The sequence below is a fragment of the Haemaphysalis longicornis genome, unplaced genomic scaffold (genome assembly GCF_048455015.1).
Source record: "Haemaphysalis longicornis isolate Haplotype H1 unplaced genomic scaffold, Haemaphysalis longicornis Haplotype H1 scaffold_5, whole genome shotgun sequence".
Taxonomy (NCBI): domain Eukaryota; kingdom Metazoa; phylum Arthropoda; class Arachnida; order Ixodida; family Ixodidae; genus Haemaphysalis; species Haemaphysalis longicornis.
Genome location: NW_027526385.1, coordinates 71793585 through 71810074, shown reverse-complemented (window position 1 = coordinate 71810074; position 16490 = coordinate 71793585). Strand labels below are relative to the sequence as shown.

Below are 16490 nucleotides of genomic sequence, written 5' to 3'. Positions count from 1 at the left end.
AATTGGCGACAAAATACGAATAAGCCATAGCAAAGAAACATACAGGAATACGAACAAATTTTTAATCTTTGGAAAAGTGGTGAAAAAAATTGAATACGTTTCTATCACTACTTCTGCGAGAGTTGAAAGTCAGCCCTCGTGGTTATTTTTCCCTCTTTGTGCTTCACGTGTGATACAATTGCGTACCAGCTATACACTAACTTTAATTCGAAAAGTTAACCTTTAGCATACACCGTTAGTTGCTTGTTCCGCGTTTGGCGTCTACATGTTGTGATCGATTTTCCCGCGCAGATCACGGATCCCGTGGAGCGGTATGAAACCATTGCCGAGATCGCCGCCGTCCACGTGCTCTACGACGTGAGTACTTTTCTTCGGGTCGGGCCGCTCATGGTTCATTCCTTGCTCACAGCTGTACGTGATAGCCTTTGTTTTAGCAGGGTTTAAAGTTTTTGCTGCACCAGACCGAATTTCCGACACATCACTCTGCAAGGCACTGCAGTCCTCAACACCGCCATTGTGCCTAAATAGTTTGACATCATCATCATAGAGAAGAAATGAGGACTGTTGAGATATTGTTGATAAAAATAGAAAACAAAAGTGGGCCCAGCACAGAACCTTGCGGTACACCACTTGCTGCAGTGGTGTACCTCAAGACTTTTTGTTGTTTACATCTACGTAAAAGGACCGGTGAAGGATATAATGGGAAAACAAGGCAACCAGGGCTGCGTCTACATCGGACGTGGTAAGCTTGTTAATAATTGATGGTTAACCACATCAAACGCCTTACTCAGGTCAAAATAAATGACGTTCAACTGGCCGTTTTCGCCAAAGGCCACTGAAGCTTGCGTCATAAAGCTGAAAAAATTTGTAACCGTCGATCGACCCGAGAAAAAGCCGTGCTGGTATGGTATCAGAACGTTGTTGACGAAGGCAGCAAGACCTTTGTGCAGAGCTTACTCAGAGTTTTGAGGCAACACAAAAAAATGAGATGGGGCGATAGTTAGTAACGGCTGACTTATCACCAGACGTATATATAGGAGAAATTCGATCGATCTTCCATGCAGGAGGAAATGTGCTGATAAGTAAACAGTTATTATAAATGGAAGTTAAAACAGGCACAAAAGTATTGCGGTAAGCCTTCATGAGCGCTACTGGAATTCCATCTTCACGATAGGAGAACGATGGTTTCATCCGCTGAAGGCTATCATTGACAAGCTTTTCATTCACCATAATATAATTAAAATTAGACATACTACTGACGATTGGCGTTCGGCGTTAGCGTCAGGCAGTTGAAAGATAGAATGGAAGTACTGAGCAAAGCTGGCGGCAACATCCTCAACCTGTTCGCCATCGGATTTAAGCAAGCTAATGTGTTTTTAGACGACTTTGAACGACCGCGTACATACCTCCAGAAGTCAGCCGAATTCTGAGACGCAGCAGCCTCCAAGTACTGTATATACAGTTAGTGGTCCCGCCGGTAGATGCTTTTACAAAGGGAGTGATACTGACTGAACGTCGCCTTCCACTTGTCGAGCCTAGAACGCTTTGCCTTTTTCAAAGGCGAAGCGTTCTGGGATCAAACTCTGTAGTTCCTCATCCGGAAGCGCAATGCACTTTCCGTGTGCACGGCATTTACACGTAGAACATCGACAACACTTCTGCTTACCGAAGAAACGGAGGCAGCAGAGGAGACACTTCCAATCATAATACCAATAATCATCATCGGCCTAGTGGAGTCGATCGCAGGATGAAAGCATCTGCCATCGGCTTCCAACTGGCCCTGTCCTGCGCAACCCGTCGATCCACTTTTTGCGTCCGAATTTTCTTATTTCTTACATCCAGCTAGTTAATGGCCTTCCCCTTCTTCTAGGCCCCTCTTTCGGTATCCACTCTGTCGCCCTGGTTGTCCGCCGGCTGTCATTTCATCGAACTACGTGGCCAGCCCGAGTCCATTTCTTCTCCTAATTTGAACTATCGTATCTTGTACCCGAGTTTGTTCTCTGATCCTAGTACAGATCAAATTGCCGTAGAATCGCACGAAATACGCGACCTGAACTTTCGCGGGCAGCACCCTGAAGGTATAGTCTGTCGCTCTCCCGCATTGAGACGCTTGCTCGTATTGCGCAGATGTACGTCACGTGGGTGCAAGAACGCAAGAACGACGCCGTGGACGTGCGGGTGCCGTTCCTCAAGACGGTTCACTCAACCACGCAGTTCTTCGTCGCTCTGGCCTCGGTGAGTCGCGCTGCGGAGACCGCTGCTCGCGGAACTCCTTCCGGAAGTCCTCGGCTTTAGGCTTAACCAGCAAACATTACTTTTCGGTATGTTTTCAGAGAGTTTTGGTCCTCATAAGCTGAGAAACGAAAAATCAACTGATACTGCGACTGTTTAATAATTCCCACGCACCACTATAAATTGGTTCATTAGGCAATTAAAAATTTTTTTGGGGGTACGTAAAATCTGTTTTTGTTTTCCTAAAGGCCACGAAAAACACCGTGAGCCTACAGAAAAATAGTAAAGTTGGTATCTGCAGATTTATGGAGATTTTGACAAATCAGGGTTTCAGCTTCCCTACCTGCCCCATCATCAGAGCGGTGTCCACTGGAGCCTCTTCTTTCTCATAGCGTCCATCTCCGCGAAAACGCAACAATGGTTATGTCTATCGCAAGAGCCATCCTTGAGGAACTCTTGACCAGAAAACTGCCAGTTTTGGTATTCTTCTTAAAATACTAAAAGTACTTCGTGCGGTGTCGTCAAATGGCAACACCAGGGCCGAAAGGGTTAACAAAGTAAACAAGTAAATCGGAAAGCAGTAAAGGCTACTAAAAGAAGTTTAGAATACTGATCGGAAAATAAAGCGGAGAATCCAGGAGGGCATCCAACCGAACCGACTGCCACTAAAGGCCCATAAAGGGTTTTTTTCCCTTTCAATGCGAGGTGAATGTAAAGTGGCGTTACAATTAAGGTCACTCTGCAAAGCTATCCTATTGCAAAGGGGAATCCTCTAAACATCATCATCATCGTTATCATCATCATCAACAACAACAACAACAACAACCCGTTATCTTGGGGATAACTGGAATCTAAACTTACAATTTTAATGAATGGGACTAAGGGCGCTTAACAAAAAACGAGGCCGAAAACGAGAGGAAACACCACTACCACCGACCAACAAGATATATTCCGGAAAAAACGCTCCATTTATACACATCTACCTCATAAACTTCGAAGCACCACACATGGGCGCACTTCCAAACGTTTAAAAAACCGCAATTCTTTTTCATGTAAGGACATGAAGGCTGTGCTCACGCAGCCTGCTTGCAACCTGTCTATTTACTCGGCTTCTATTTTCTTGCGAGTAAACTTTTCTTTGTTTTTGCCGATAATTACATATTTGTCAAAAAGCGCATCGCACCCGCACGTGCTGCAACGATCAGCCAGCCATCCGTCGCTCCCATTATTTTTCTCCCGCTAAGCGCTTTTACCTCAAACCTCGACCCGTTGGAACATCAAATATTCGTTTAGAAATACGCATACATCCATCCTTGCAATTAATCGATCTTATAGTGCACGTTGGCTGCAAAACTGTGAACATTCCACCTGCAGCACCTTTTGCGGTTGCCGTCTGAATAGTAAGCTCTACAAAGCCGCAGCCATCCCGGTACAGAATGTTTACAATTTCCGCCTTTATCAAAAGCATGACGTTGGTATATGCTCTTGGGCTGTAAAGCGTGCTTCAGGGGATGGCTTAGGCTTAATTGTAAAGTTCCCTACGAAGTTCTAAACAGACAATAAAGAAAAAATTCGAGCTTATTTCTATCGATGAGACAATATTCTCAGTTTGCAAATACACCGTACTACTAGGTTACGACACCACAACTCCTGCTTGTCGATTTTAAGTGCGAATGCACTTTATAAGCGACCCCAAACCATCCACCGCCGGCGGCGGCGGCGGCGTCGGCGTCCGCAGTGCTCCTCTATATTTAAAAAAGAAACAGCATCCGGCGCCAGGTTTCGATCCGAGGACTTTGCGGCCGCAGCGACGCTCTACCGACCAAGCCACGGACGCGACGGTGATATCAGCGTTAGTGACGCGCCTTATATCTTTAACGCATTCAAACTACGTCGTCAGCGGCGTGCGTTGGCGACTCAGCGGCGTTATAGCGGCTTGATAACTGCGTGGTGTACACGTGATACTACAAACCCGATGGAAGAGATGGAAGAGAAGGCGGCGAGGCGGTGGGCTGCGGGGGCCGAGCGCAAGCGCCGCAAGCGGGCCGACAACCGTGCATTCGCACTTTCACATTCTCCCCCTCGGGGAAATGCGGGGGAATTTTTTGGCTACCCGCACCCTGAAGGAAGATCTGCAACGGACGCCTGAACGCGAAACAGCTCAACGTCCGAAGATATAGCTGGTAACGTTTGGCCGCTTGCTTACAGGATTGAAGATTAGATGGTGTGCTGTCATCGCCGTCATTCACTACAGCATATTCAACGTCGCACGGAACGTGAAAGCGCCGAGAGACGGCAGTGCCCGTGTCGCCAACTTTAACGCCGGCGAAACAGCTTAACTTGTGTAGGAGACACTGAAGAAGCTACAAAGGATCTAATTTTTGGGTTGAAACAAAAGATTCCATGACTTTACAAGCGGCACCGATCATCATGCGAACAGCAAAAAAAAATGAAGGAAGCTCACACTCACGCATAAGACTTGAAGGTAGCCAAGCTGTATGCAACCTTCACGACCATAACGAAGGTTTGAGTCTACGATTGCAGCCGATTTGCTGCTTCTTCGCTGCCACAGCGACCTTTACTCCAACATAGTTGCTATAAGTGTAAGCTTATTTCATTTTTTTTAAGTTATAATCATTGGACATCACCTTGGGTAGGCGTACGCTATGACGAGTATTTCTTGCTCCAAACAATTGTTGCCACAATTACGGCGAACACTGGAGTCTTTCTCGTTCCTAGCAAGTGTTGTCACGGACACTGTGAACGCTGGAGTTTTTTTTTTTTTTTTTTTTTTGCAAATCTTGTCCTTTCTCCCTGAGTGGGTAGGCTTGACAAACATGCGCAGGGGGCGCTGGGTGGTCGCCATGAGGTACGCACACACGAGCGCTCAACTGTTGAAAAAAAAATAAAGCAGCGACCCATGGTCAGCGGAAGAATGCCTTGGCCGCATCAAGTGCGTGTCGATTGCTCGAGGCACCAAAAAACAGGATAGCCAGTCGGGAAACCCCATAGAATAATAAAAAAGTGATGGCTCAGATTGAAAACTTGGAAACACTGTTATCACGAGCAACAGAAAAGACTATGCGCACAGTGTTTTGTGAAAGTTCGCCTTTGCTTGAAATTTGGTAGCCTTGACAAAGAAGGCTGGATCGCTCTCGCCGAGAACGTAACTCGTCACGAATACGCATCGCTGTCCGCAGGATATGTGCGCCAGGACGAATGTCACCATTCGGGATGAGCTCAACACCTTCCACGGTGTGAAGACGGCGGAGCAAAGGTAGGCAGTCACAATGTTTTCACATGGCGGGTTTTGTAAATGCGATAACTGAATTTTAAGCCTTGCTAACTTTGTTTAAACCTATCCTCTGTTGCAAACGTTGTCTGAATGCTGTTCCAATAATGTTAACTTCGGAAGAACACCACGACTACTTTCAGTTTCACTTCAGTGCCACAGTTTATATATATACAGCGCATGAATATTAATATTACAGAAAGAGGTCTGAAGTGTGGCACTGCGGTGGAAGCTCTCGCAGACGTAATTATCACAACAGCATTAACCTATAAAGGACGTTTAAAAATTATTGCCAGAATATACATAGAAAACACACATTAAATAACTGTGATCATAAAAATAATCCAAACAGCCTAGTTCTTGTTCTATTAATTTGTTACTCCACATGATGTATAAGCAGGCCTAAGTGTATAACATTCTAATCGAACCAAACATGGAAGAAACGTCCCGCAATCGTTGGCACACAAGAGGAGTTTTCCATGCCATTAGTTTTCTGCTACGGGCGAAGCACCGAAAGGCCGAGGCTTGTCCGTCCGGCCCGGACGCCGGACGGACCGTGCTCACGGCACAGCACTGTGTAAATCAAAACATGTGTGAACAAAACGTTCACAAACTGTTAACAAGAATAAAATAAAAGGTTCACAAAAGGTTAGATAGAGAAAGAGAGAGAGAGAGAGAGGGACGCACAGCACCGTGTAAATCGAAGCATCTGTGAACAAAGGCTCACAAAAGGTAACAAAATACCAGATTCACAAAAGGTTAGAGAGAGAGAGAGAGAGAGAGAGAGAGAGAGAGAGGGGGGGAGAGGCACAGCACCGCGTAATTCGAAACATCTGTGAACAAAACGATTACAAAAGGTTAACAGAAACAAATTAAAGGCTCACAAAAGGTTAGAGAGAGAGAGGAAGAGAGAGAGTGTGCCTGGAGAGCCGTGCTGCACATGCGCGAGGAGCATTGACTTTTGTTGGGTTTGGATTTGCATTGGATTGGATTAAATTGAATTGTATTGGGTTGGATTGGAAATCGTTTTAGCAGCAGTAAGCACTCTCACGGGTGATTTACGGTGCGAACGATCCCCAGTGCTTCGCCAACTCGTCATGATTCACTTCCTGAGATGCGTGATTTTTCTTTTCGTTTTTTCCACACACGCATCTTTTTTCAATAAACCATGTTTTACACTCCAGACAACCTTGTAATGGTGCCGAGATTCCAATATTGATAATTAACAATCGACTGAGGAGGTCGCGTATGTTTATGTTTCTGCTCGCGTCGCTATTTTAAATACACGTACTCGTACTATTATGGTCCAGGTGAAAATTTGTGAAGCTTGTGCTGATATTTCAAATTTCCTCAAATTTGTCCGCTAAAACGTCTCTTTACTCTGTTGAGCTTTACGCGTTTCTTTTTGATGTATACTTAGTTATCGCTTTATCTGCGATCTGTGCCCACCGTTATCGCTCGATCTGTACTTCACACAGTAGCTGGGTGAACGCGCGGCCAGAAATAAACCAGAGCCGCGCTCTCTCCCTTTTTAGCTCCTCTTTAATATGTTTTTTTTTACATAAACTTATTGCATTTCGCCGGTGCAGTTTTCTGCGCACACAGGACCACCGTATTTCCTTTTCGCGGAGCCATAGAAGCTGCGCTTTAAAATGAAAATTCGAGGCCATTCAGCCCAGCGAAGGTGGAGTACCAGCCCTGCGGTGTAGCTATTACGATGGTGCACGTGTTCATTTGTTACACAGAGTCGCGGCAAATCCTGGCGCATAAGGAATACTTGCTGATCCACACACCTTGAACGTTGCCAAGTAGCCTTTTCATTAAACGTACCAAAAGGGACGTTCTTCGCGACATATCGAACGTTACCGATCACCGTCGTACCGCTCTCGAACCACAGTCTGTCGGACGCCGCACAACTGAATCCGAAACGTCTGTCCAGAAGGTCCCCCTAAAATTTCGCAGTCGCACCGATGTGCTATACTCGGTGACAACTTAAAGGGACAGACAACCGATTTTTGTCGCGTATATGTTCTCTAGATCATATGAAAGCCAGCGTGTTATATAGCCCGGTAACCACAAGCAATTTCTAAACAGATCGGCGGAAATAATTTTAATTTAGCAGCAAACTTTCTGAAATCGGAAGGGTGGCGGTTCGTAGTGTCGAAACTTGGCACTACAATATGTGTCCCTGTCACGTGACCTGCAAACCTAGCAGCTACTGTAACTGCTGAAACGTTTATTTACGTATTGAAAACCTTTTAACACAAGTATTTATGCAAGGTTAAATTGTATATGTATTTCTAAACATTATTTTGAAAATTCTAAAGACACGCCGCCCGCCGCCGCCCGCCGCCGCTGGGTTGCTCTCAGTGTGGCTAACTGAGCCACCATGCCCAGAATCAACGGCAGCGTTCACTAAACAGACCCAGTGAAGGAGCTTTGACGATTCTGCCTGAGGCATAGGCGTTTGTTCGGCCAAAATTTTTGATTTCAGTTTCCAAATACGCCAACGGCAGCTTAAAAAAAAAAAAAAAAACCAGTCGCGCCCGGGGAGAATCGAACTTCCCTCCTCCCATGGAGGAAAGAAACTCAGGAGAGGCCCCTAGCATCCCAATGCATTGCGAAAAGTGTGGAGGAAGTGGCGTCATTTTTCTTGAGCCCATGGACAATGTTGCTTACTTGTTTACAACTGCGGCGGCCACATTTGGGCAAATAAAACGGACAAATTTTTAAGGCGCTTAGTATGTGGCTGCCTCGCAACGCTTGCAAACCAGTACACTCGCTACGACAAACGTTTTTAGATTAGACCAGTTTGAAAACTCCGCCGTCGGAGGCAGCCTTAGCGTTCGCCATCCCGCGAGTCTGTTGCTATGACGACGACAAACGCTACTTTGCCAGGCTTAAGAGCTGAAAAATCGTCCTTCTATCTCAAAAACGAACGCCGTTTTTCGATTGAAACTTTGGGTGAGGGTTAGAATGGGCAAATTGAAGGCGAAATCAACAGCTTAGAACATGACATCGTACCGAGGAATTAGCGACGAAGCTGTTTTCGTTGCGAAGCGGGAGGGCAGGGCGACGCCATGTTAGTCAAATCAAACCGGAGATAGCAAAGAATGATGGGATAGAGTGCTGGGCTCAGTGGGCTCAAGTCATGGCGGCACTCGGCTTCACAAATGTGACGTCAGGGCCTCTCCTAACCTTTTCTTTCCTCCATGCCTCCTCCACAACGTGAAGCCAGATTCTACCTATCGTCTATCCCAACAGATGGCGCATTCGTGCCCAATAGACCGTTGCATTAAAACACATAACGGAACAGGAAAGCCTGCGATTCAAACTTTTTTTAGCTGGGGACAAGTTTTTGAATATCGTTTTTCATTTCGCATACAGACAAAATTACGTTGCCGGGCTGCTCTACGTCATGGTTGCCAGCATCTTTTTTGGGAGGGACACATACGGCTCGTAGATAAAAAAAATCGATTTAAAAAGTTCTAGGGCATTATCAGCAAAACCGTTTTTCGTCAAGGTGCTTTAAGTGATGCCCTTTCATTTGGGATAGAGAATATATACTCGACAAAAATCGGTTGTCTGTCCCTTTAAGAACGGCACCGGAAGTTGCCGCTGTGCCTTATCACCGTAGCCGGATGTTTCTCCACGCGGCGCAAGTAGAGCGTTACTGGGAATATTTTGAACATGGCGTGAGCCGTTCCCGTGATTTATTGGACTTAATATGCTCATAAACGACTACAGTGACGACAAACAAACTGCGTGAGACAAGGCAGACGATATCACGCATTCATAGCAAACCCCTTTCAAAACGCGCGCGCACTGACGTCACGGGTTTGGCGCTTTGGCGGAGTGATGCACTACATGATGTGGTGCCGTTCTTGAGTTGTAACCAAGTATAGTACAATCTACTACAGTGTGTTGAAGCTGGCCGTTGGGCCGGCGATTAGTGCGCAGGAAAACCTCGCCGAGCGATGACATCACCGCGCGCGCCGGCACCACCGTACCTTTGCCTCGTCACGTTCGAGCGGGACTCGTGTCGCCACCTGTCCGAGGCGCGGCACAGTTTTGGAATCGCGTCGTGGGGTGGCTCGCCCTATCGCTTGTTACGACGAGTGATGCAGTTTTTACGGTACACACAGAAGAAATAATGTCAAAATGAAGGAAGCCACAAGATCTAGAAGCGATAACGTTAATCAACTTCCTAATTAGTGGCGTCCCACACGCTAGACCACACAAGCCGAACGATGGCCACCGAACGAGTTCAAAACTTCTGAGCAAATGATCGTCCCGCTGCGCCCTCAGCTACTGCTGAAGCTCCACCGCAAAGCCGGTGGGCACGCGTACATTGCACATACTTCAATGACCGGGTGTTCACTGCTTTATTTGCGACACACAAGAGAGGAACCTCGTGTGTAAGCACTCTTCAGTAGCGCTCCTGGAAAAAGAATTATCATACTTGTCAAGATAGCGTCTTCCATTGAATGTGACATTCCCTATGTTTGCAAATGACCTAATTCGTTCACTGATCATGCGCGCGGCTACTCTTTGACAACATTTCGCCTATATATTCCGTTCTTTGTTTACAAATAAACAGTTGTTAGTCAGCGCTTCTGTCGTCTTTTCCTTTTGTCCCGTGCATGGCGCTGTTTCGTTAAATTAAGTACCAACCTGCCCAACTACAAATCCTGCTGCTGTTCATTGCTCTTTGGTGCGCTAACGACCACACCACGCAGAAAACTTGACCGAGTCTCGAAGAATCACCACACAGAAAACACTGCCGAGTCTCCAAGCTCAATCACGCATAAACTTAACCGAACCAAGAACAAGCTAGGTTGGGCCGCCAGCTTCGCTGTTTGCCCAGTCTTCACGCCACTAATGCGAAGCGGCCCCAATTTGGTTCTACTGCAGGTGTCAGTGCATGCTTTACTGGTTTGCACGGCCTGCTGTGAGAGAGTGGCGTCACGTGATATTGGGAGGGGAAGGAGAGCTTTTTAAATGCAGAGCATTTCAATAACTCACGATGTCACCCGCGTTGACGTCCGTAGTCGTAGTCCGCACCGTCGTTGTCCGCACCCCTCCCCCTACACTATATAAAAAAAATACTATCCGGCGCCTGGTTTCGATCCCTTGACCCTGCGGGCAGAACGCAATGTACATGGTGCTCTACCCACTGCGCCACAAAGCCGACACAGAATGGGAGGCTACGAACGCGCCTTATATCCTTGGCTCATTCACACTATATAAAAAAATACTATCCGGCGCCTGGTTTCGATCCCTCGACCCTGCGGGCGGAACGCAATGTACATGGTGCTCTACCCACTGCGCCACAAAACCGACACAGAATGGGAGGCTACGAACGCGCCTTACATCCTTGACTCATTCAAACTACGTCAAGAAGCTGCTGATACAACGCATTCACTACCACCAACTCCCCAAACACTAAACGTTAACGCAATACACACACCCCCTATGCGACGCATTTACTCGAGTCCCCCTCGCGGGGAGATGGGCTCTTTTTTTGCTTTTCTCTTGGTGCGGTAGGGGTCAGCAAAGGCATTACTGGCTTGCTTTGCACCCTCACTACAGGCGTTCTCGAGCATTTGGACATGGAGACGAAAATCCTGCGGGAAGCTCCCCGTATACAGCTCCGCCGCTAAAAGGAAACGAACGTATGGTTCCTTCATTAAATTCGCCAAAGAATAGCTGGGGTATGAAGGAGGGACGTGAACATAGCGATGTGTCCACATCCTTTCTTTCTGTTTTGTTCCAGTGCGCTGTGCTTGAAGAATGTCAAATTGTCAACAAGCCCATCAGTCCACACTCGTCAACTTATCGCTCCGTTAGAATAATGCGGGCCTGGTGCTACGAAGATACCTGGAACACCTTAAAAAATTTTCCTCAGCGCACCGCTGCTCGGTTCGCGCTCAAAGTTTACTCGAAGGTCGCATTCTGTGGTCTATCTTGTTTCACACCGGGAACAGTGACAGTACTTACCCGTTTATTCTGAGAATAAATAAATACGATTTTCGCCTATGACAAAATGGCGGCCGATTAGGACATGCGAGCCAGCGCAAGCTGATCTGGAAACGGCGGCGCCACCTGGGGTATGCAGAGCGAAACGGATGGTAGGCATTCACGGTAAAAAGGAGCCAAATGAGGTGGCAGACGATACGAACATCTCTTTCGTCCCTAGTTTACGATGAACACAAATAGTTGCATAACAGCTGATACCAATCATAATTCGCAAGGCGCACAGGCGGTGGCGCCGCGCGGTGGCAGGAGGAGAAATCACTCCATGGAGGATCGGCGAGCGACGGAAACGTCGGAGCCCGCACGCCCGCACGTTGGCCCGCAGCGTATCATGACGTGGATTTTGACGCCGTTTCACGTGATAACAAGCACAGCATTCACCGGATGCATGTTATGTTCTAAAAGGTCTCGTGCTTAAAACACCGCGTGCAAGAGATTGCGACGCGCTGCACGAAAACTAGGAACCGAAACACGAACCGAACACAGTGTGCGTGGTGTGTATTGTGATGTTTTAGTCCTTCGTCTTCGTGCAATGCTTTTAAATCCTTGCAATTATGTACCAACTCGTCCAAGCAATAACTCTGCTGTTACAGGGCGGACGCCTTTAGTTTCCGTCGCCCTTACTTGACGTTTATATGCAGATGACAAGTTCGATCCAGGTCGCTGATATGTCCGTCGCCCTAATCGTGCAAGGCACGATAACATTTCGTTGCTATAATTTTATTTTCTTCGAGCTCATGTTCTTACATAGAAAAGCAAGGGTGTGAGAGCGCAGGCATGACACATTATACTAGTGAGATGTTACGCTGAACCATAATCTGTTTTCAAAACCAACGGCTGTTGACCGTTTCTTTGCTTTGCGCATCGTGCGTTGTGCGGACGCGTTTTCAGATATAGGCTCATATTAACACGTACGACACCGCGAGGGCAGTTTTTAATTTGGGAACACCTTATCCATCACCTCACATTTCACAGACAACAGGCTTGCCCAGGCGCGGTAGTAGAACCAGCATATTACAAATAATGATTTACGTGCGAATAGCTTTGTATTTCTTTCTTGGTTGTCCTTGTTTCAGCGAGCCGCTTCTAGCAATGCAGAAAACGTTAGGTGATAGTAAGAAAGCAGCTCAAGCTGGTTCGCAGGTTAACATTCTGCATAGAAGCTTCTAGCGTTTAATCAGCTCCAATCTGGAGCCACAAAATTGTTTGGCTGGTTTGGGTGTTTTTTTTTTTTTTTTTTTTTTGTAAGCAGCATGCAACACTCTACTAATAGTGCCTCTTACCAAAGTATTGGTTTTAGTAGGGAGCAATGCGACTAAGAATGCCACGGCGTCGACCGCTCGGTATTGTTTTAAACCAAAAGAAAATGTCACGTTTAGGTAGTTCGATTGGAAATGTTTACATCCTTGCCTTTGCTGGTGGTAAAACAGACCTAGTGGGAAACTATTACTATTCACGCTGGCCAGGCCATTGACTTGCGTGTTCTGCACGGAGCGACACCACGTACTTCTGAGCGGTATACTATGAAAATGCCTTACACAGGCAGGATTTGTCAAGTAATTAAGCGCGCGTACTCTGATAAGTCTGAACCGCTAATGAGCGAACTCTACTAATTGTGGTGGTGGCTAGTGAACCAGCGATATTTGCAGGCAGAAGCTTTGTAGCGTCACAGATCGAGCGCTGGCAGCCCTACCACCGCAGCAAGCGACGTGAGCGGCTTTTGCCGTATCTCTTTACCTTGGCTTGGGAGGGGGGGGGGGGGGGCGGCGAAATGTTCGTGTTTAGTTCTAATGGGCACATAATATCTTAGTTAAGGATATCCATTAAAATCTGGCGTCACCGCCACCTAACGACTTTAAAAAGTAGAGCTAACCCCTTTGATTTCAACGCGCACACAAGCGGCGGTCCGTAGAGGGAACACCCGATCCTCCTTAGGACAGCCATCTTGGATCGCTTTGCGCGCCTCCTATAGGGCGTGCCCCTTGCGAATATAATATTCCCACTGTTCATCGTTGCCAGTAGACGTTGGATTTGTTTCCTCACCTGCTTTCACATTTGCTGATTGCCCGCTACCTCATTTGGCTCCTTCCTGCCCTGGAAGGAGCATGAATCCCCATCGTCCGTTTCGCTCTGCATACCCCAGGGGGCGCCGTTGTTCCGACATCAGCTTGCACAAGCTTGCACGTCGAAATCGGCCGCCATTTGCCCATAGGCAGAAATCCTTGTTATTTATTTTCAGAATAAACAAGTACCGTCGTTGTTCCCGGTGTCAAACAAAATGGACCACAAAATGCGACCTTCGTGTTTAGCTTGAGCGCCAAGCAGCGGTTTGCTCAGGAAAAAAAAATTTAAAATGTCCCAGTTATTGTCGTAACACCCTGTAGTTGTCCTCTTGGTTAGCTAAGTTGACGTAGCATCACAGCGTTGCCAGAGTTCATGAGGGGCGGAGAAACGTGGGGGCTTGAAGGTTGCTCATTTCTTACTCCGTGCCAATTTCTCCTTTGTCGCAGGCTGGAGGTTCTCGCCAACCACATGCCACAGTTCTCGGCGCACTTCGAGTGCAAGAGTTCCGCCAGAATGTACACGAAAAAGAACTACGAGAACTGCCTCTTCTGGAAACCCTGAACACGTCCGACTCGACAATCTCGTGCTCGAGTGACGGAGGACATACTGACGTTTCTTTTATTCGCTGGCTACCAGCGCTTTTTATCGTACATTTGTTGCAACCGCAAAGCGTGCTCTTTAATTTCACTTGTTTTTTTTTTTTTTTTCATGTTTTACAACGTTAAGGACTCTGGCGTATAAAAATCGTGTATTTTCGTTTATGCGAAAGTTATTTTCCGAGCACGATGCTGTTTTTTATGTATGTTGGTTTTGTTGTCACGATCCTCCACGCCCTGACTCCGTTTTTTTGTATACAATACCTGTATTAGTGACGAACGCCATTGCTTCGTTTTTTTTTTTTGACGAATGCCCAGCGTGTTGGTTCACTGAATTTTATGTACATGCATTTTTTTCATCTTGCAACAAGCTTTTAGTTTGTTTTATAAACTTTTCTTTTTATGAGCTACACTTCGCGCGAACACAAAGTTAACGCAAGTACTAGCCAGAACAGAACCAATTTATTTCTTTTTGATTTCTTCATTGGCTAGAAGTTTCGTAAAAGCGCTACTCTGTAACGAATAAAAACTGCATTTTTTGGTTTCTTTCATGATTCGTTCCATGCAGGCAAGGCTAACGTACGGAGACACCACCCTTTTGCTTTGGTCTGTCTGTCTGTCTGTCTGTCTGTCTGTGTTTTTCTTTCTTTCTTTTTTCCTTTCTTTCTTTCTTTCTTTCTTTCTTTCTTTCTTTCTTTCTTTCTTTCTTTCTTCGTTCTAGTGCTTACTGTGTTCTCATTATACGTGCTGAGGATATTACAGCTTATGCAATAATATTCGTAAGCGGTGAAATATTGAAAAGGGTGAACTCGAATAAAAATCATGCACTCCTCCGTTTAACGACGGCGATGGTTGAAAACGAAGCTTCCTCGCGATGGATTCTTTGGTTGGCCAATCCCCCTCTGAAGGTTCGCACCACTTCTCTAAAGATACCCAGAGTAACTCTCGGGCGTGCACTCCGTAAGCCTAATGTTCGGGTTTGGGCTATACGACGGGATTCAGCACCTACTGTTCGGCGTTCGCTTTGATCATGTCGAAATGCAGCAATCGGATATACGCCACCTTCATAACGCGAGGGAGCCAGGTTCGATTGGGTCCACGAGAATCGATTTAAGTGAGAGCAATTTAGGGCCCCGCCTCGCCGTAGCTCGTCCACTGTCACGCTGTCTAGCCACCGCCGCAATCAGGCGGCGTAGCGACGTAACTGACCCAAACAGAGCCCCACGGCGTAGCGGCGTAACGGGTACCCAAGCAAATGCTTCGAAAAACAGACGGTTTATAAGTCATAACCGTTCGAACCTCGTGAACCGCTGGCGCTTGTCATACATCTCCCCGTTCTTTAGCGCAAAGAAACGTTATTTGATGCACAATCTGTGTAAATAACCGGCAGCACCCGCGTCTATTCAGTTCGGAACGCCAGTTGGGTTGATTTTAATGCGTAGCATTCTTTGCCGACTACCCCCACAGCCAAGAGCATGTAACGCCCTGCGTTTCCACAAATATTCAGATTTCGCGAAAGTTGCAACTGCAATCGTTAGAATACCGTAAATGGAGATAAATCGTCGAACCAAATTTTGAGAAACTAAAAAATAACAAAAATACCAAAAATACGGAAGTGGCATTTGTACACTAATGCATATTTAGCGAAAGTTTCCCCTGCAATCGTTATAATTGCGTAAATGGAGATAATTGGTCGGACAGGATTTAAGAAAAAAACAATAATTTGGCTGGGAAAAACTCACACACAAGACAGGCGGCATAAGAATGCTACGCATTAGTAGATAATTCTCCATTTCTGCAGAATTTTTTGACGATGGTGAGCGAAAAAAGTGGCCGCTCAAAACGACGCGTTCCAAACAGCGCAGTAAGGCGCCGGCACGTGCGAGATGAAAGCAAGCACAAGAACACTCCCGCACGCGCTTTTCCAGGCAGGGGACGCGCGGAGGCGGGAGATTTTAATTGCATTGAACAAACCTCCGTTCAATTTGATCAAGAGAGGAGTAATACAGGGATACGAAGATCGTGATCGGTGGTAGCAGTGAGCGGATAACGGCGCCGCAGCTCATTATGGTGAATCACTGCTCTGCACATCCGACAGCGTTCACGTTGAGTGGAACGGGTTATTTAATTTTAAAGACAATAGTCTTTCTTGGGCTACTTAAACCCAGAAATTTTGGTCTGTCTGTATGTCTGTCTGTCTGTAACTAGATTCAGCCACCCGGCCAAAGTAAAACGCTTACTGCGAAAAAGTCTTATATACTCACAGCCAA

At 46.5% G+C, this 16490-nt stretch overlaps 1 protein-coding gene across 1 annotated transcript in view; it reads left to right on the top strand.

Moving 5' to 3' along the window:
* Positions 1–14927, top strand: part of LOC144139760 (uncharacterized) — a 119600-nt gene extending 104673 nt beyond the window's left edge. The window contains exons 15-18 of the mRNA XM_077672023.1: positions 292–357; positions 2128–2235; positions 5433–5509; positions 14071–14927. Of these exons, the coding sequence (XP_077528149.1) occupies positions 292–357; positions 2128–2235; positions 5433–5509; positions 14071–14185 (366 nt within the window). The 3' untranslated portion in view covers positions 14186–14927. The remainder of the gene's footprint in view (positions 1–291; positions 358–2127; positions 2236–5432; positions 5510–14070) is intronic.
* The last annotated feature ends 1563 nt before the right edge of the window (positions 14928–16490 follow it).